We start from the raw sequence: 20,012 nt of genomic DNA, 5'->3' as shown, positions 1-20,012 counted from the left end.
AGGAGTCATCCCTCGGGGTCACGACAGCAGACTGTGGAAGTGTGTTTTCTCATTTCCTCATGTTCCAGGGCTCATATGCTTCACAGCTGTGATTTATTTTCAGAGCACACTTTGGAATTTGACAGACTCTCAGGCTGGCCCTTTTCTCAGCTGAAGCCGTTTGCCATTTGGCGGATGACAAAGCCAGTGACAATTTCCACTAAAACAGCCGTGAAAAGAAGACATCTGATAGACAGGTGTCAAACCTGGGATGCAGACAGCACTGAATCGCTGACAGACACCTAGGGTCTCCGCTGCGTGGGAAGTGCCAGAGTCTCCCCCACCCCCGATCAGCAGACTGAGAGCTGGGCTTGAATTCTGGGATACATGTCCTGCTTGAATTCTGGGATACATGTCCTGCTTAAAGATGTGTGGCTCCGTAGTGGGCATGATGTAATTGCTGGTGTTTAGAGAGCTGAGCACCTCACACCCTACAGAGCCCTGATCCACATGGGGTATGAAGGCTGCAGGGTCCCAGCTGCTGCAGCAGAAGGTAATGGGGAAAGATAGATGATCCCGCCATTCAAAGCCCCTACTGCCTCTTCTCTGCTTGGGAGTGTGAGCCATTGTGGCTGGGGGGGTGCCTTCTTCAAGGGCTTTTTTATTTCAAGTGATAGAAACCCATTCAGGGACTTCCCTGGTGGTCCAGTGGCTGGGACTTTGACTTCCACTGCAGTAGGGGGTGGTGTGGGGTGGTATGAGTTCGATCCCTGGTTGGGGAGGTGGGATTCCACATGTCTCATGGCCAGAGGACCAAAAAGCTTGGAGCAGAAGGGTTATCATGGTAGATTTGATGAAAGAAAAAAGTGTTAGTTGCTTGGTCATGTGCGACTCTTTGCGACCCCATGGACTGTAGCCCACCAGGCTCCTCTGTCCATGGGATTCTCTGGGCAAGAATACTGGAGTGGATAGTCATTTCCTCCTCCAGGGGATCTTCCCAGCCCAGGGGTCGAACCCTTGTCTCCTGCAGCTCCTACATTGGCAGGTGGATTCTCTACCACTGAACTGTCTGGGAAGCCCCCATACTAGCATGTTACTTAATGCCAATTGTGTTAAACAGTCCTTTCATGGATGGGTAAAAATGACTCAGTCCAACTAGCATATATAGTCCTGCCTCAGTGCCCATGCAGGACCTGACACAGAAAGCAAAATCCACAGAGGCTCAAGTCTCTTCTATGAAATGGGGTAGTATCTCTTACATAAAATCATGTAGCATTTGTACATATCCTTGGCTGTGTCTCACATCATGTAGGGTCTTAGCTCCCCAATCAAGGATCAAACCTTTGTGCCCTGCAGTGGAAGCTTAGAGTCTTGCCCACTGGACTGCCAGAGAAGTCCCCCTCCTGTACACTTTAATTAATTTCTTGATTACTTGTAACAGCTATATGTAATAATAGTGTAAATGTACGTGCGTGTGTACTGGGTCACTTCAGTCATGTCTGACTCCTTGGGAGGAAGGAAGGAAGGGAGGGAGGAAAGAAGGGAAAAAGGAAAGAACGAAGAAACAGACATGAAGCTCTGCATGAAGAACCTAGAAAAGATTTCCCAGAGGCTGTGCCGTATGAGGTGGTCCTGAAGGGTGAATTTACCAGAACGACAGCTTGTGTGGACAGGGAGAGAATTTCTGGCAGGAAGGACCACATCTGCAAATGCCGGAGGGCGCAGGGCGCTTGCAGAAACATCTGCCTGCCGAGGGCTCTGATGAGGCCGCAGTCACAGAGAAACACTTGCCTGTCGAGGGCTCTGATGAGGCGCAGTCCACAGAGCTGCTCCCTGCACCGTGTGGAACTCTCTAACCACATCTGGGCACTGAGCACCCAAAACGGGGCCAGTTGGAACTGAAATGTGCTGCTCCTGTAAGATACACCCCAGTTTCAAAGATATAGTATGAGAAAAAGCGACATAGCCCATTAATAATTTTTGCATGAATTGCATATTGAAAGGATAATGTTTGGGGTATATTTTTAGAAGTAATTTTACCCGTTTCTTTTAACTTCTTAAAAACCGCTTCTGTTAGAACATTTACAATCACATAGGTGGCTCTTAGTATGTTTCTCTTGGACAGGACACTCGGAAGTGTAGGGGAAATGAGGTTGAGTGGCAGACAGGGACCAAAGACTCTCTAAGGAGCTCCTGTATGCAGTGCAGTTTTAAAAGTTTTTATTTTATACTGGAGTACAGTTGTTTACAATGTTGTATTAGTTTCAGATGTACAGCAATGTGATTTAGTTACACATGTATCTGGGCTTGTCTGGTGGTGCAACAGTAAAGAATCACCTGTCAATGTAGGAGACGTAGAAGATACAGGTTCTATCCCTGGGTCGGGAAGACCCTCTAGAGTAGGAAATGGCAACCCACTCCAGTATTCTTGCCTGGAAAATTCCATGGACAGAAGAGCCTGGCGGGGTACAGTCCATGGAGTTGTAAAGAGTTCGTTATAAGTGAGCAACCGAACAATAAATACATGTATCTATTCTTTTTCAGATTCTTTTCTCATATAGGTTATTACAGAGTATTGAGTAGAGCTCCCTGTGCTTTACAGTAGGGATACATGAAGTGGTCGGGATATACTCATCACTATATGGAGCTTCTCTGATGGCTCAGATAGTAAAGAATTGCCTGCAGTGCAAGAGACCTGGGTTCGATCCCAGGTTTGGGAAGATCTCCTGGAGAAGGGAGTGACAACTCACTCCAGTATTCTCGCCTGGAGAATACCATGGACAGAAGAGCCTGGTGGGCTACAGTCCATGGGGTCTCAGAGAGTTGGACATGACGGAGTGACTAATACACACACACCATATAAAATAAATAATCAACAGGGACTTATACCTAGCAATGCAGTTTTAAACCAAGAGGTGCACAGTCAGATATGTATTGTTTAGACAGCCATGTGAAAGGTGGATCAAGGAGAAAGGATGCTGAGGGCTGGAAGTGAGTCTCCCTTGAGGAATAAATGATGAGCCAGACAAGATGGCAAGACTGAGTGTTTGGGAGGTGAGGGAGAGAAAGGTGAAATGACATTTAGAATTCTGACTTTGATTGTTGTTGACTGGAGATGCTTTAGCTGGTGTCTGGGTATGGTTGATGCTGCCTTTGAGGTGTGCAGTCATCCACTGGTGGTTTAGATCTTGGTGCTGGAGGTGTAGATGTAGGTTCGTTAGGGTAGAGGTGATGGTTTGGGATGATTTAAATGCATTACATTTCTTGTGTACTTTATTTCTAATCTGATGCTGCCGCTGATCTGACTGGAGGGACCAGTCCATGGCCCGGAGGTTGGGAACTCCTGGCATAAGGGATACATAGAACAAGGAGAGAAGATGGCTGAGGTTGGAGCCTCTGGGAGAGGGAGGAGCCTCTGGGGGAGGCGAGTGGAGAGTGCTTGTCAGAAGCCAAGGGGAGGGAGGATTTTCAAGAATCATTGTGCCTCAGCAAAAACAGTCAGATAAGTCAAAGGGAAAGCATGTTTTGGATTTAGCAATAAAAATGTCGTTAGTGACCTTGGTGAATGCCGTTTCCATGAAGCCGTGGAAGACAAAGCCAAACTGGGAGGACTTGTGATGGAATTGGACAAAGCAGAGACAGCGGGTGTGGACCATTCTTTGAAGAAAACAAAGCATTAGGATTGTGTGGATTTCATTGCTTAAAGAATGTTGGGAATTCCAAGAAACAATTTGCATGGCCCCATGTGTTTTCACTTGGAGAGCTCTCCCCTCACCTGTACCCCACAATCAAAGACAGAGGTTCATGCAAATGTCTTTTCTCTCTCTCTGTCTCTGTCTCAGGCCGGATCTTGGACCTGAAGACCGGGACAGTCAAGAAAGAAGGGCAGCAGTCATCCATGAGGATGTGCATGGGTTCCCGGAGGTCCTTCATCTGCAGGATGAGGTCTGTTTGGGGGAGCAGTGGGCTGGGGCTCTGGTGGGGATACTCCCTTCCCCCCCTGCTGCTGAGCATCCTGAGGGGCTCTCAGATCACACCTTTACCCTGGTGACGTCACCTCCTAACTGCAACCCCATGTCACCTCCTTCTTGGTCTGTCTCACCTGTAAATGGAGATGAGGAGTTGGCAGTTGGACGTAGAATTCTGGAACTCATGGGAGAGCTTGAGGCTGAAAATACAGAGTTGAGGGTTGACATCAGTGAGGTTGGAAAAGACCCTGATGTTGGGAAAGACTGAAGGCAGGAGGAGAAGGGGGCAACAAAGGATGAGATAGTTGGATGGTATCACCGACTCCTTGGATGTGACTTTGAGCAAACTCTGAGAGATGTGAAGGACAGGGAAGCCTGGCGATGACAGAGAATCGAACATGACTGAGCAACCTAACAACTGCAGGGGCCGGCAGGGGCAAGCCGAGTGGCTCAGACTCACATGCATTAGTGTCCACCAGGGACAGAATGCATCAGTTAATGTAGTCCAGCACAGCAAGGGCTTTCCTCAGTGCTTTGGCCAGTAGAGTAAATGCCCGTCCTAGCTAGGGGGACATTCATTGTAGCACAGCAGGGTGAATTCTTCATTGCACCATCTAAGAAGTTGCCTTGTGCATAAATTTATTGGAAGTATCAAGTATTCCATTCCTAAGTAGCCTCCAGTGCCCTTATTTAATTAATTTATTTGTCTGTGCTGGGTCTTATTTATAGCATGCAGGATATTTGATCTTCATTGTAGCATGCAGAATCTTTAGTTGCAGCATGCAAAGTATTAATTGAAGCATGTGGGATTTAGTTCCCTGACTAGGGATTGACCCCAGGCCCCTTACATTGGGAGCACAGAGTCTTAGCCACTGGACCACCAGGGAAGTCTCTCTAATATCATTACTGTGCTGTGCCTAGTTCCTTAGTCATTTCCAACTCTTTACGACCCCATGGACTAGAGCCTGCGAGCCTCCTTTATCCATGGAATTTTCCAGGCAGGAATACTGGAGTGGGTTGCAATTTCCTCCTCCAAGAGATCTTCCTGACCCAGGGATCAAACCCAGGTCTCTTGCATTGGCAGGCAGATTGTTTACCACTGTGCCACCTGGGAAGCCCTCCAATACCAGTATCACTGACCTATCGACCAGAACCAGGTGGTTCCCTCCCTGCCCTGGTACCTTTGGGTTGCTTTTTCCAGTGCCACACCCACACTACCTGGATTTACCTGTGAGGCAAGGAGCACTGCCATCTGCTGAGAGCATGGCCTTCCCCTCCAAATAAAGCAGCTTAGTTTCAGGAAGACACTGGGCACAACCTGCCAGAGGGCAGAGGGCTGTGCCAACATCCCTAGGCGGCTACCTCTTGGATGGATCCTGCTGTGAAAACATGCCCATTCTGGCAGCTGCCCCAGGCCTCAGAATATAAATGGACTCTTGTCTTTGCTACACTGAATACCGAGACATTGAGGACATCATCTACCGTGAGGTTGGGAAATGGAAGTGTGAAATGAGAACACAGGTCAGAGGTTGACCACAGTGCAGGCTGTGGATACTTGGAACCTGGGATGCAGAGACAGTTATGGAGAAGGGAGGCAGAAAAGATGCTGCTTGAAAGGGCAATGGGACACCTCACACCCCCTGCCTCCCAGAGAAGGACCCATAGAGAGATCTGATTCCAGACTCATCCTCCTCCTGTCCCCAGTTTGTCCGTTGCCATTCACAGGCTCACAATGGTTTGCTCATTTCTAGTGCCAGAACATTACAGGGGAGGAGGGACTTTCTACACTGTTAATCTGAAGCCTGAGAAGATGATTCTGTTTGTCAACTGGCAACATCTGTTTTGAGTTGATGCCTCTGCTTGGGCCTGAAGAGATGCTGTAGCTGTCATCACCACCCTTCCCTTGTTCCCTGAAAGCCCCCAAGTTACACTGAAATGATCTGCAGGGTGGAGCATGTGTCTGTCCTTAGGTCTCTGGCTCCTGGGCTGGGCCGGAGACCGTCTGCCTGTGCACTGAAGAATGGGTCCCCTCCCTTGCCTTCGGTGATGATCAGAATTCATAGACATGCAGCCCTGCTTCTGCACTTTGGGAAGAAATTAGCTGTACGGCTCACCTGAGTAAGTGTGGTCACAATAGATAAGGTTCATATACTTGCCTTAAGGTCAAACCAGTCAGTCCTAAAGGAAATGAACCCTGAATATTCATTGGAAGGACTGATGCTAAAGCTGAAGCTTTAGTACTTTGGCCACCTGATATGGAGAGACAACTCTTTGGGAAAGACCCTGATGCTGGGAAAGACTGAGGGCAGGAGGAGAAGGGGGCGGCAGAGGATGAGGTGGTTGGATGACATCACTGACTGAATGGACAGGAGTTTGATCAAACTTCAGGAGATAGTGAAGGACAGGGAGGCCTGGTGTGCCTCAGTCCAAAGAGGGTCACAAAGAGTCAGACATGACTGAGTGACTGAACAACAATAAATATACCTGCCTGCAGCACTGTGGGCTTTATAAGGTTGGCTGGCTCTTCACCCGTTCTAATGTGTTTCTCACATCTTAGGTGTGGAAATGCTCCTTTGGACCATCTTCCTCTAAACAGACTAACCACCATGAGGAAGAGGTTCAGGTCAGTAGGCCTTTCAGTTTTTATCTTTATTTTTAAAAATATTTATTTATTCGGCTGTGCTAGGTCTTAGGTGTGGCACATGGGATCTTTAGTTGCAGCATGTGGGATCTAGTTTCCTGACCAAGGATCAAATCTAGGCCCCCTGCATTGAGAGCACAGAGTACTAGTCCCTGGACCACCAGGAAAGTCCCAGTAGGCATGATGGATGTTTCGGGCCTATGCCAGTAGATAGCTTCAATGCACTAAGCTAAGGAATAGCTGAACTTGAAGACAGGTTAGCCATGGAAAGCACCAAGAGACTCACACTTCAGAGTTACTGTGGCTCAGCTGAGAAAGGTGTTGGGTGGATTTATTGTGGACGTGCATACTATGAGGGAGGAGGGAAAGGAGGATGCTGGGAAGTGAAGATTCAGAAACACAAGGTCAACAGGTGAACCCAGAAGCTTAGGTACTAAAGGAGTCATGGGCATCCTTGCCTCACCCCCAGGTGCTGAAAGCCTGCTCATGATGTTCTTTCTCTAGGAATGGCCTTGGCCCTGTGAAGGAAGGAGAAGCCCAGTATGCTGTGGTCCACTGCACAGGCTACATCAAGGCTTGGCCACCAGCAGGTAAGGAGAACCTGCATCTTCATTCCCAGGGAATTGAATGCTGGTTCATGTCACCATGGTATCCTGTTAGAAATGCATTCTTATAGAAAGAGACTGGAAAGTACTCTTATTTTCCATTGTAGTTAGAATGTAATGGTCTTTGTAATGGAAAAAAAATCTTGCTACTTGAAACAAAGGTTTGTAAAAGAGTGATCCTGCAAAGGTGATTGGCGCCTCACAAATCCTTTCTGTGATCTGTCACTGAGAGCTCTCTGGAAAGTCAGAGGGACATTTGAAATGATAATTGTATTCAAGTTGCTAGAGAAATGCAAATCAAAACCACAGTGATGAAATACCTCTCACACTCACTAGTATGGTTAAAATAGACAATAATGCATGTTGGTAAGGGTTTGGAGCAACTGGAACCCTCATCCTTTGCTGGTGGGGGTGTAAAATGAAGCAGCTGCTTTGGAAAACAGTCTGGAAGTTCCTCAAAATGTTGAGCCTAGAGTTGCCATATGACTCAGCAGTTTCACTCCAAGATATATACTCAAGAGAACTGAAAGCTTATATTCACAAAGAAAATTGTACCTGAATGTTCATAGCAGCATTATTCATGGTGGCCAAAATATGGAATCAAATTACACGTGTACATTTATGGATAAATAAAAAGTGGTATACGCTTATGATAGCTTCAATGCACTAAGCTAAGCTAATAATAATTCAGCAATAAAAAGCAGTGAAGGAGAAGGAAAGGGTGGGACAAATTGAGAGAGTAGCATTGATATATACATTAATACAATACCATGTGCAAAATAGCTAGTGGAAAGCTTCTATATATCACAGGGAACTCAGTTCAGTATTCTGTGATGATCTAGAAGGGTGTGATGGCAGAGGTGGGAGGGAGGCTATGTATATTATGTATGGTGAAACAGATCACCAGCCCAGGTTGGATGCATGACACAAGTGCTCGGGCCTGGTGCACTGGGAAGACCCAGAGGGATCGGGTAGAGAGGGAGGTGGGAGGGGGGATCAGGATGGGGAATACATGTAAATCCATGGCTGATTCAAGTCAGTGTATGACAAAAACCACTACAGTATTATAAAGTAATTAGTCTCCAACTAATAAAAATAAATGAAAAAATAAAAAAATAATTAAATCACAACTTTTTTTACAAATAAGGAAAAAAAAAAATAAAGCTAATGAGAAGAGCATTAATCCTCTAGAAGAAATTTATAGCTACCTTCCAGGTCTAAAACTTAAAAATGCCTTTCAATTATTTTGTATATTTCTTCATACAAATTAACAGTTAATAGTTATAAAGATTTCTTCAGGATAGATACAGTCAGCCCCAAATCTTCTGAAAGAATAAAGCTAAACACTGTTTAGCTTTGAGAGTCCTTTGGACTGTAAGGAGATCAAACCAGTCAATCCTAAAAGAAATCAGTCCTGAATATTCATTGGAAGGACTGATGCTGAAGCTGAAACTCCAATACTCTGGCCACCTAATGTGAAGAACTGACTCCTTGGAAAAGACCCTGATGCTGGGAAAGATTGAAGGCAGGAGGAAAAGGGGATGACAGAGGATAAGACAGTTGGAAAAAAAAAAAAAAGAGGGAGGGGTTATGTGTATACTTATAGCTGATTCACATTGTTTACAGAAGAAACTTAAACAACACTGTAAAGAATTGTCCCGCAATTAAAATTGACTGGCAGATACCAGGGCTGGAGAGAGAGGGAAAAAAAGCAATGAAGTACTGATTCATGCTATAATATGGGTGAACCTTGAAAACATCATGCTAAATAAAAGAAAGTTAGACACAAAAGGCCACATTACAATTCCATGTATGTGAAACGTCCAGAATAGGCAAATCCATTGAAACAAAAAGTAGATTTGTGGTTTCCAGGTTCTGGGGGGAGAAAAAAATTGGGAGTGACTGCTAATGGGTTATTATTGTTCAGTTGCTAAGTCGTGTCCTACTCTGTAACCCCATGAATTGCAGTACGCCAGGCCCCCCTGTCCTCCACTATCTCCCAGAGTTTGCTCAAATTCATGTCCTTTGAGTCAGTGATGTCATCCAATCATCCCATCCTCTGCCACCCCCTTCTCTTTTTGCCTTCAACCTTTCCCAGCACAGGGTCTTTTCCAATGAGTAGGCTCTTCTTGTCAGGTGGCCAAAGAAGTGGAGCTTCAGCTTCAGCATCAGTTCTTCCAATGAATATTCAGAGTTGTGTTTCTTTCTGAGGTGACAAAAATGTTCTATATTTAGATAGTAGTAATTGCTGCATAACTGCGAATCTACTAAAAACCATTGAATTGTATTCTTTAAGATGGCAAATTTTATAGTGTGTGAATATTTTATTTTACCTTAATTATATTCCTTCGCTGATGCTCTTCCTTCCTTTGTGGAGATCTGAGTTTCTGATCTGTATAATTTCCTTCTTCATGAAGACCTTCTTTTTAACATTCCTTACAGGACAACTCTGCTGATGATAAATTCTCACCATTTTTGTTTTTCATAGAAGGTCATTATTTCTCCTTCACACTTGGAGGATAATTTCACTGGATATAGAATTTTAGGTTGGTGGTTATTTTCTTTCCACACTTTAAATATTCACTTCACTTTATTGTTTGCATGGTTTCTGATGAGAAGTCTATGTGATTCTTATCCTCATTTTTCTATATGTAGTGTGGGACTTTTTTTCTGGCTTCTTTCAAGATTTTTCTTTGTTTTTGGATTTTTGCAGTTTGAATATGATAGTATAGTTTGTTTAGTTTTTGTGGGATTTTTTGGTTATCATTGTTGTTGTTGTTGTTTAGTCCCTGTGTCCAACTCTTTGCGACCCCATGGACTGTAGCCCACAAGGCTCCCCTGTCTTTGGGATTCTCTAGGCAAGACTCCTAGAGTGGGTTGCCATTTCCTTTTCCAGGGGATCTCTCCAGCCCGGAGATTGAACCTGCATCTCCTACTTGGCAGATGGCTTTTTACCACTGAGCCACTAGGGAAGCCCCCCATTGATTATTTGTACTGGTTGGTATTTTTTCTGAGCTTCTTGTGTCTGTGGTTTGGGGTCTGTCATTAACTTTGGAAAATTCTTGGACATTATTTCTTCAAATATTTCTTTTGTTTCATTCTATTCTCCTTTTGGTATTCCAATTACACGTATATCTTTTGAAACTGGACTACAGTTTGAGGGTATTCTGTTCTGGGTTTTTTATTGTTTTTTGTCTTTGCATTTCAGTTTTGGAAATGTCAGTTGATATATCTGCAAGCTCACTAATTCTATTCTTAAGTATGTCCAGTCTACTGATGAGACTGTCAAAGGCATTGTTTTCTGTTAGTGTTTTTTTGTTTTTCTAGCATTTCCTTTTTATTCTTTCTTAGAGTTTCCATCTCTCTGTTTACATTACCCATATGTTCTTAATTTTATCTACTTCTTCCACTAGTGCTTTGAGCATATTAATCATAGTTATTTTAAATTCCCAGCCTAGTCATTTCAAAATCCATGTCATAGCTGAGTCTGGTTCTGATATTTAGTTGTCTCTTTGAGCCATGTTTGTTCCTGCCTTTTAGCATATCTTGTAAATCTTTGTTGAAATCCAGGTGCGATGTATCAGGTAATAAGAACTGAGGTAAATAGGTCTTTACTGTGAGGTTTTATATTAATCTTGTGATAAGTTGGCAATGTTTAATGTTTGAGATATAGATAGATATTGATATATCTGATTTATTTATAGTATATCTTATTTGTATATGTTTTTCTACTTAGACCATGCTCGTGCCTGTGCTCAGTTGCTCAGTCCTGTCCTACTCTTTGCGACAGTATGGATGGTAGCCCACCAGGCTCCTCTGTCCATGGAATTTTCCAGGCAAGAATACTAAAATGGGTTGCCATTCCCTCCTCCAGGAGATCTTCCCAGCCCAGGGATGGAACCTGCATCTCTTGCATATCCTGTATTGGCAGGCAGATTCTTTACTACTACACCACCTAGGAAGCCCATACTTAGATCATAATGCATAAAATCATCAAGGTGTTGCTTGCCTTAAGGTTGAGCTCAAAGACAGGAACTCAGAAGGCAGTGATTCGTGTACAGTGTCCAGAGCCTGGACCCTAGCTTTGTAGTTCCATAGTCCTGACCATGCTGCAGAACTCACCAGACCCAGGGTCTTAAAGAGAGTCCTTCAAAGCTGACGTGTTAATCAGGTAGAACTCTGTGATGCCCTGGGGCTTCCTTGTCACTGGCATGGATGCCCATGGCTATTGTCCGGGAAATCTATGAGGTTTGAAAGTACTTGAGACAACAGATTTATGCTGGAAGGTTGTTTGATGAGAAGCAAAGAAGAGCAAAGGGCTGTGGGCAGCCTGGTGAAAGATTTCTAGCCGTGGCTCTCTGGGACATGTGATGGCCTCAACCAAGCCATCTGCTGAGCAAGGCTCTTGGGCACTAGACTGAGGCCCAGCCCTTGGGGAATGCAAAGATGTGTTGGTGAGGGACAAGCAGGTACACAGATGACTCCAGGGCGGTGTGGCCAGGCAGTCAGCCCTGTGGATGGAGGTGGGGTCCTTTACCCGCCCCAGCGTCAGGAGAGGCTCCCCAGATGAGATTCTAGAAAGCTACTCCAGTCCTGCCAAATTCAGCCTCTTGGGACCAGTGGACCATCTCCTTCTTGATGCTCTCCTCATTTGAATTCATCGTCCTTGTTATACCAGGCAAACTTTGCTTCCTGTTTCTGGCCTCAAAGTGCTCTTTTTCTACCATTTTATTTGAGTGCCATGCCTGCCTACCACAAGAAAGGAGGCTAAGGGCAAAGGCAGGTGACTGCATGCAGAGAGTCTGCCAGGAGGATTCAGGGCAAGACTTCCCTGGTGGTCCAGTGGTTAAGATTCCACTCTTCCAATGCAGGGTACATGGGTTCGATCCCTGGTTGGGGAGCTGAGATTCCACTTGTCATGTGGCCAAAAAGAAAAATTCTAAAAAAGTGATTCAGGGCCCGCTTTTCTGGAGTCCTGTGGAGTTCTATACCCAAGAGAGCTGAAGGGTACAGGCTAACAGGGCGGAAGGGCTTGTGAGGCATTAAATCTCCAACAACTGCCCTTGAAACTTTGCCACATGAGAAACAGTTGAAGGAGCCGGGAGTGTTTATCTTGGAGAAAGCAATGCATGACTTTTGTCTTCAAGTATTTGAGGGGGTGTCATATGAAGGAGGAATTAAACTTACTTAGGATAGTTCCAGAGGGCACAATTTGGACCAAAAGGCGGATTTTTCACTGAATAGGAAGAAATGAGCAAAAGCTCTAAACAGGGTGTTACATACATTTACAAATATGAATACACACACATGCTAAGCATCTGGAAAGAATTCAGCCTCCTGTTCATCAGAACTGCAAGTTAAAATAATTTTATACCATCTTCTTTTACCTATCAAGTAGCAAAAAATTTATAAGACAAAATACACACTATTGGGAAGGTTCAGAAAAATGGACACTTTTGTGTTCTGCTGTGCGTGTGTGCTCAGTTGATTCAGTCATGTCCGACTCTTTGCAGCCCTATGGACTGAAGCCCACCAGACTTCTCTGTCCGTGGAATTTCCCAGGCGAGAATACTGGAGTGGGTTGCCATGCCCTCCCCAGGGGATCTTCCTGACCCAGAGATCAAACCTATGTCTCATTAAGTCTCCTGCATGGCAGGCGGGTTCTGTATTCACCTGGAAAGGTGAATATTCTGCTGATGGGAATTTAAATCAGTACAAACCTTCTGTAGAATAACTTGAGAATATATATTAAATGCCTTAAAATGTGCAGTCAATATACGGGAATTAATCAGAGATGTGTGTATTGTATGGTTAAACATTGTTGTGAAAACCTTGAATTGTTTTAAATTTCAAAGTCTAAATATTGTAAATATCTAAATTTCAACAATAAAGAATTGGCTAAAACTAGCATGAAATGTCTATATGATAGGATACTGTGCTGTGTGCTATGCTTAGGTGCTTCAGTCGTGACTAACTCTTTGTGACTCCATGAACCATAGCCCACCACTCTCCTCTGTCCTTGGGGATTCTCCAGGCAAGAATACTGGAGTGGGTTGCCATGCCTTTTTCCATCGGATCTTCCCAACCCAGGGATGGAACCCAGGTCTTCTGCATTGCAGGTGGATTCTTTACCGTCTGAGCCACCAGGGAAGCCATGATAGGATACTGGACAACCATAAACAGGCGTGCTTTCAGAAGGTATTTGAGAATGGAGCATGAGCCTTTCCTAGTAGTCTAGTGGCTGAGATTCCACTCCCAATGCGAGGGCCTGGGTTCAGTCTCTGCTCAGGGAACTAGATCCCACATGCTACAACTAAGAATTCACATGCTGCAGTTAAAAGATTCTGTATGCCAAAATGATAAAGATCAAAGATCCCACGTGCCATAGCCAAATAAACAAATAAATCTTTAACAATAAAAAAAGAATGAAGCAAAGTGCTAAGAAGTATTAAACAGAATGACAGGTTATGCAATCATGATCCCACTTTTATTTTTAGATTATAAATGAATGGTGTATCTATGTGTTGAAAAATTGTACATAGAATAGTAATCATATTTCTGTGTAGTATATTATTGGTTACTTTTTTCTTCTCTCTTTGGTCTTGCATTTTCCAAATTTTTACATGACTTTCATCATCAGAGAAAATGGCATTTTTAGGCAACCAAGTAGAATTTTCTAAACAGCGTTTCATACCACTGGATTGAGTGGTTTGCTATGAATTCAGAAATTGTGTCATTTTGTTTGTTGTGTGTGTGGTTTTTTGTTTTTTGGTTTTTTTTTGGTTTGGTTGTTGTATTTAGTTGCTGTGTTTCTATCAAGATAGAAATTCTGGAAATTAAGCTTGTATCCACACATGATGATTCAATCATGCCTCCAGCATCATGAATTGCTATATGTCTTGTTCTGTGGCTGTTAATGCTGTTTCTTGATTAATAACTCCATTTTTCTATTTAAACTTTTTAAAAATATATTGGAGTATAGCCAATTAGCAATGTTGTGATAGTTTCAGGGGCACAGCAGAGTAACTCAGCCATTTTTATACTTGTACCGATTCTCCCCAAACTCCTCTCCCATCCAGGCTGCCACATAACATTGAACAGAGTTCTCTCTGCTATTCTACTCTAGGTCCTTGTTGGTTATCCATTTTAGATATAGCATGGACTGTATTTATGTGATTGATAACTCCATTCATTACACATATCATACACTATTTTTCACTTACATTTAGAGCCCTCAAGGCCAAATGCATGCTTCATTTTCTCAACCCAGTGGTGAGCACATAAAATGTATTACTATTTCACACACTCTCCAGGAGATTGTGATGGACAGGAAAGTCTGGTGTGCTGCAGTCCATGGGGTCACAAAGAATCGGACATGACTATGTAACTGAACAACAACAGACCAGATGGGTGGATGGATGTGTGAAAGGAAAGAAGAAAAGGGTCTTCCCTAGATTAAAAAAAAAAATAGTTGTTAACCTAAGGGGAATGGGTTTTGAAAGAATTCTTTGCCAGAATTTCCAAAGATGTTTATAGAATCCACTTTCCCAGAAATCTTCTGAGATGGCACAGACAGTCATCTGACATAGATGAGGTGGCTGGAATGAGGTCATTGACACGCTTACTCTATAATAAGGTCATGGTACCAGAGCACTGGAACGGCCACTCACTTGATGCTTGAATGACGCCTTGTAAATGTCCACGAGGAATGCTGTCCCTACTTGCTCATGGGCTCAAACTCCTTAATTATAAACAGTGACTTGGTTAGGAGATATGAAGGTGCCTAAGCACCAAAGTTGCTCAGAATACCTACAGGCGACCTTAGAAGTCTCTAAAGGTGAGTAGGAGCAGTAGATTTTGTGAAGCAGCAGGGACCTTGTGAATAATTCTTTGACAGCCCCCTGGCAACACTTGTGCTTATTTCTGAACCAACAAGTTGTGCAGGCAAACTTTTACCTGGTACCTGTTGACTCCATTGTAAATATAAACATCCCCCAAAATTCTGCTATATTCCAGAAACCCTTTCTATTACACAGTGACTTTCCCAGTAGCAAAGGAGACATCACCCTCGGTGCAGAAGAGATCACCAACGGCAGGTTGCGTTTTCCAGTTTGTGAGGTATGCTTAGGGTCCAGGGGTAGCTTTGAAATTCTGAAGATGGGAATTGCCTCCACCCCATGGTCACTGCCCCAGCGCCTTGCATTTTTCAGACTGGCATTCTGCTTTGAGCCAGACTCCATGTCTATCACAGGGACCTCTCCTCTAGTCATCATCATCTGATGTGCTTGGTTCATCACCACAGAATAATCCGTGGAAAATGTCTGATTAACTGCTGTGTGTCTGCACAGGAGAGCCAGGATCTGCCCCGGTGGAGGGGGCTGTGCTTGACTGAGATCGGGTTACCTCCCTCTGGGACCATCCTGATCAGGAAGAGGCTTGGTTCTTGGCGGCCTCTGGTGCTTTCTCATCGGCAAGGCCGATGCTTTCCTTCATGATGCTGCTGGACTTTCAGTAAGCCTTGGCCACAGCATGCCAGAGGCCTGAGGTTATTTCAGGGTTTTGGCTATAATCTGCAGTGGTCAGGCCAGTGTTGCCACTTCAGCAGACAGCTCAGCCCCACCATGAGCTCATCCACAACAGCCCCGCGCTTCTCACAGTTTTCCGGTTGAACACTGTGTTTGTTGTTTTTTTTTTTCCCTTCATTTGAAAGTCTCCAAAGACTGCTCTTCTGTTGGAAGCTACGCACCCACAAGGCTGGATTCCCTCCTCTCACCAACCCTCAGCCATTCTGTCCTGTCCAAGATGGACATATTGATGTTTGATATTCTGGTTGGACATAAGAGCCATGATCTTAACTTGTGAGATGGAGCATTGGCCACCTCTTCCATCCTCCTCATTCTCAGGCAGGGTAAAGCCACTCTTCCATTTCTTTCAGTGGATACTTTCTGAGCACAAGCCATGGGCCAGTTACTTTCCTAGTTCCTGGGGAACCTAGGGAGAGTCTGATATAGCACCTGCCCTTTAGAAGCTCACAGTGTGGACTTCCCTTGTGGTTCATTGCTTAAGAATCTGCCTGCCAATGCAGGGGACACTGGTTCCATCCCTGGTCTGGGAAGATCCCACATGTCTTGGGATAACTAAGCCTGTGCACCACAACTACTGAAGCCTGTGCTCTACAACAAGAGAAGCCACTGCAGTGAGAAGCCTATGCTCCACAAGAGTGTGACCCCACCTCATTGCTATTGTAGAAAGCCTGCACACAGCAATGAAGACCCAGCACAGCCAAAATAAGTAAACAAGTTAATATTTAATTAAAGTAAAAGAAGTCACAGCACAGTGGAGGAGACAGTTAGACATGTGGGTCATTGCAAAGCCCTAGATCAAGGGTCACACAGAGGACTCATGAGAGAAGCACATGGACAAGAGATCCTGTCTACTGGGAGTGTCAAGGTTGTCTGCTCTCTCCTATGCTCTGTGGCCAAGCCTCGCTGAAAGTCTAATAGGTGGAGAGTAACGTTTGAGCTGAAATGTGAACATAAAGGAGTTTTCTAGGTGGAAAAAATTGCTTTCTAGGCATGCAGAGTTGTGTTATGTAATGACCATGGTCTTCATTTCAGAGTGCTCACAACATGCGAATCACTGTGCTAAGGACTCTGTGCATTGTGCTTCAGTGTTTGTGAAAGTGTTTGGTCACTCAGTTGTGTCTGACTCTTTGCGACCCCATGGACTATAACCTGCTTCTGTAGGCTCCCCTGTCTGTGGGATTTTCCAGGGAAGAATACTGAAGTGGGTTGCCTTGCCCTTCTCCAGGGCATCTTGCTGAACTGGGGATTGAACCCAGGTCTCCTGCATTGCAGGCAGATTCTTTACCATCTGAGCCACCGGGGAAGCCCACTTCAGTGTTCACAACAACTCTCATGAGGTCCAGGCATTGTGATTACCTCCCTCCTGCAGGTGACATGCTGGAGGGTCAGCATAGCAACTTAATCAGCCCAGTTCACACAGTTAGTAAGCAGCCAAGTCAGGGAATGAATCTAGGCCTTACTGATGCTCTGATGTCGGGGAGAAGAGAGGTGCTGCCTTGGGAATCATGTGTGATTGACTGTGGCTGGAGGGAGTGTGGCCGGACAGGTGGGTAGACTCAGATCCTGGAGGCGAGGCCTTGTATGCTAAGCCTGGGGGTTTGGACCCTCCTCTGCTCTCTATGGAGTGTTACTAAAAGCCACTGAAAGTTCTTAAAGATCATTCTACAAGCTGGATTGAAGTGAGAGGAGGGACAAAGATAGGCCTGATGGTGGGGGAGCCCAGAGAGGACTGACCCAGGAGAAATTGTGAGGCCTGAATGAAGGCAGTGGCCATGCAGATGGAGGGTTGCGTGTCGAGTGTACAGACAGCAGGGAGATGTGAGCTGATGGGAGAAAACAGGTAAGGGCTGGGCCATGCTGGATACACAGCTGGTGGATGAGGAGGCTGGAATTCAACCCCATGGAGGCCATACCCCAGAGTCCATGTGTTTTAAGAACTATGAGAGATTGCCTACCCCACACCTGCCAATTAATGTGCAAATAATATGGGACTTTGGATCTGCGATTTAGATTTTAGATATGTTGTTGTTGTTCAGTTGCTCAGTCATGTCTGACTCTTTGCGACCCCATGGACTGGAGCATGTGGTCATTAATTTATATTATTCATCTGTCTTTCAAGAAACAGGTTTGCCATTTGCAGTCAAGTCCAGGACTTTGTTACTGACAATTCTTCCATCTTTCTGGTTTACTTGCTCACCTCTGCTGGCTTCTGGACTGTTTCCTCCATATGTGATATCACGTCTCAGTGCCAGGTGGGCCCTTTCAGTTTGCAGACTTAAGCCCTTCCTTTGTCCATGCTCAGTTACTGAGTGCATCTGATTCTTTGCAAGCCTTTGGACTATAGCCTGCCAGGCTCCGCTGTCCATGGGATTCTCCAGGCAGGAATACTCGAGTAGGTTGCCATTTCCTCCTCCAGGGGATTTTCCTGACCCAGGGATCAAACCCCCGTCTCCTGCATTGGCAGACAGATTCTTTACCATTGAGCACTTGGAAGGTGCACTCCCTCAAGACTTGCCCCCGTTCTTGCCACTGTCAAGCCAAAGCAGTTCTGAGCTTGTAGTTTGGTCTTGCTGGGGACCCTTCCACAGCCTCCCTTTTCCTTCATGTGTAGCTTCCTTAGCACTCCCCTTCACCCCATCTTGCTCAAACAATCCTCCCTGGTTTCTGATATTGAGGTGTTTGTCTCTCATCTCAGATTCTGGGAGTTTCCACAGTAACTTGGGAGGGACAGGTAATTAGTTACTCACGTGGTCTCAGGTTGCTCTTTTGACCCCAAAGCACCTGTTGTACTTCTAAGCTTTGCTTTGTAAGTGGGAGATCCAGGTCTTTAAGGTCACCAGCAGGAACCCTAAAATGCAAAACACCTACAAGTCAGCATTTCCTAAAGTATATCCTGAGATCTCAGTCTCAGAGATACTTCATAAAGAAAGGAGTCCCTGGTCAATAATTAGGGTACCTTTCTCTCTCTTAGGGATTCCCTTGTGGCTCAGCTAGTAAAGAATCTGCCTGCAATGCGGGAGACCTGGGTTTGATCCCTGGGTTGGGAAGATCCCCTGGAAAAGGGAAAGGCTACCCACTCCAGTATTCTGGCCTGGAGAATTCCAGGGACTGTATAGTCCACAGGATCGCAAAGAGTCGGACACGACTGGGTGACTTTCACTTCACTTCACTTCACTTCTCTCTCTTAGAGACTCGTACTCCAAAGTTCCATGTTTCCTGAGCATGCCTACAGTGATGAAACTTCTTTGTCTTTGTTTAAACTATGTTTCCCAAATGTATTTGGCCAGAGAATCTTTTTTTTCCCCTAAAACTTTTAACTGTCCCCCAGAGAATACTTTGGAAACATGCTGTGAACAAGTGGCTGTTTTTTTCCCCTGTGTTTGGCGGAATGCAAAAAAAAAAAAAATATATGTCTTAATTCTCATGTGAAGATGTGAGTCCCAGGATAGACTCCACCCGGCATTACTGAAAAACAACCCAACTTTCCGTGAGTGTTTGCACAGGTTAATGCAACCCTTTAGTTAAACATGAAGAAGCCTTTCTGGCCAACAACTCTAAACTTCATCTGAAACAGCAGTCTCCAGTTACACTTCACTTGTGAGTTGTTTATATGACTCGGGGTTTCTTTAGACCTGGCATTAGTGGAGCGTATTTCCAAAGAAAAGGTAATTGAATGTGGGGCAAAACGGGCTTGTGAAACCAATTAGGAAATCATTGAGATCTGTTTAAATGGCTGGAGTTATTCCATTCCTATTAAAAACCACTCTGAGAAATGCTGAGGTTTCTGCCAGGAAGCATTCCCTTCTGACACCATTCCTGCCAGCCCTGGCATCCAGCCTTGGCCACCCGCCCTTCCTCAAAGCAGCCTGTTCTTTTCTCTGTTGTAACACTTACCACCTGGCATTGTGATGCTCTGGTTCTCTGCTTCCCCCACCTGCTGGCAACTCCTTGAGAGCAGGAGCTGGTGGCATGCACGCTGAATCCCTACTCTGTAGCATACTGTCAGGCACTTAACAGGTGCTCAACAGGTATGTCAAAATGATCCCATGGCCAAACTCTGAGCTGGTGTCGGACCAAGAAAGTCAGAGTCAAAGAGAACCTTCAGCGTTACCCCAAGCCAGCCCCTCCTCTCCATAGAGGGGAAATCTAAAATCCTGTAAGACTCCGCATCTCAGCTGACCCCAGTGCTTCTCCCCTCCCCTTGACCACAACCCAGACCCTGCATGGGAAACCT

At 45.0% G+C, this 20,012-nt stretch overlaps 1 protein-coding gene across 10 annotated transcripts in view; it reads left to right on the top strand.

Annotated features, from left to right (window-relative positions):
* ARNT2 (aryl hydrocarbon receptor nuclear translocator 2) overlaps positions 1–20,012 on the top strand; it is a 181,788-nt gene that overhangs the window by 91,907 nt on the left and 69,869 nt on the right. For all 10 annotated transcript variants that reach the window (XM_043489619.1, XM_043489621.1, XM_043489622.1 and 7 more), the window contains 3 exons: positions 3,822–3,924; positions 6,505–6,570; positions 7,093–7,178. In XM_043489619.1, the coding sequence (XP_043345554.1) occupies positions 3,822–3,924; positions 6,505–6,570; positions 7,093–7,178 (255 nt within the window). The remainder of the gene's footprint in view (positions 1–3,821; positions 3,925–6,504; positions 6,571–7,092; positions 7,179–20,012) is intronic.

Source organism: Cervus canadensis, chromosome 17 (genome assembly GCF_019320065.1).
Source record: "Cervus canadensis isolate Bull #8, Minnesota chromosome 17, ASM1932006v1, whole genome shotgun sequence".
Classification (NCBI taxonomy): Eukaryota; Metazoa; Chordata; class Mammalia; order Artiodactyla; family Cervidae; genus Cervus; species Cervus canadensis.
This window is presented reverse-complemented; position numbering and strand designations above follow the sequence as displayed.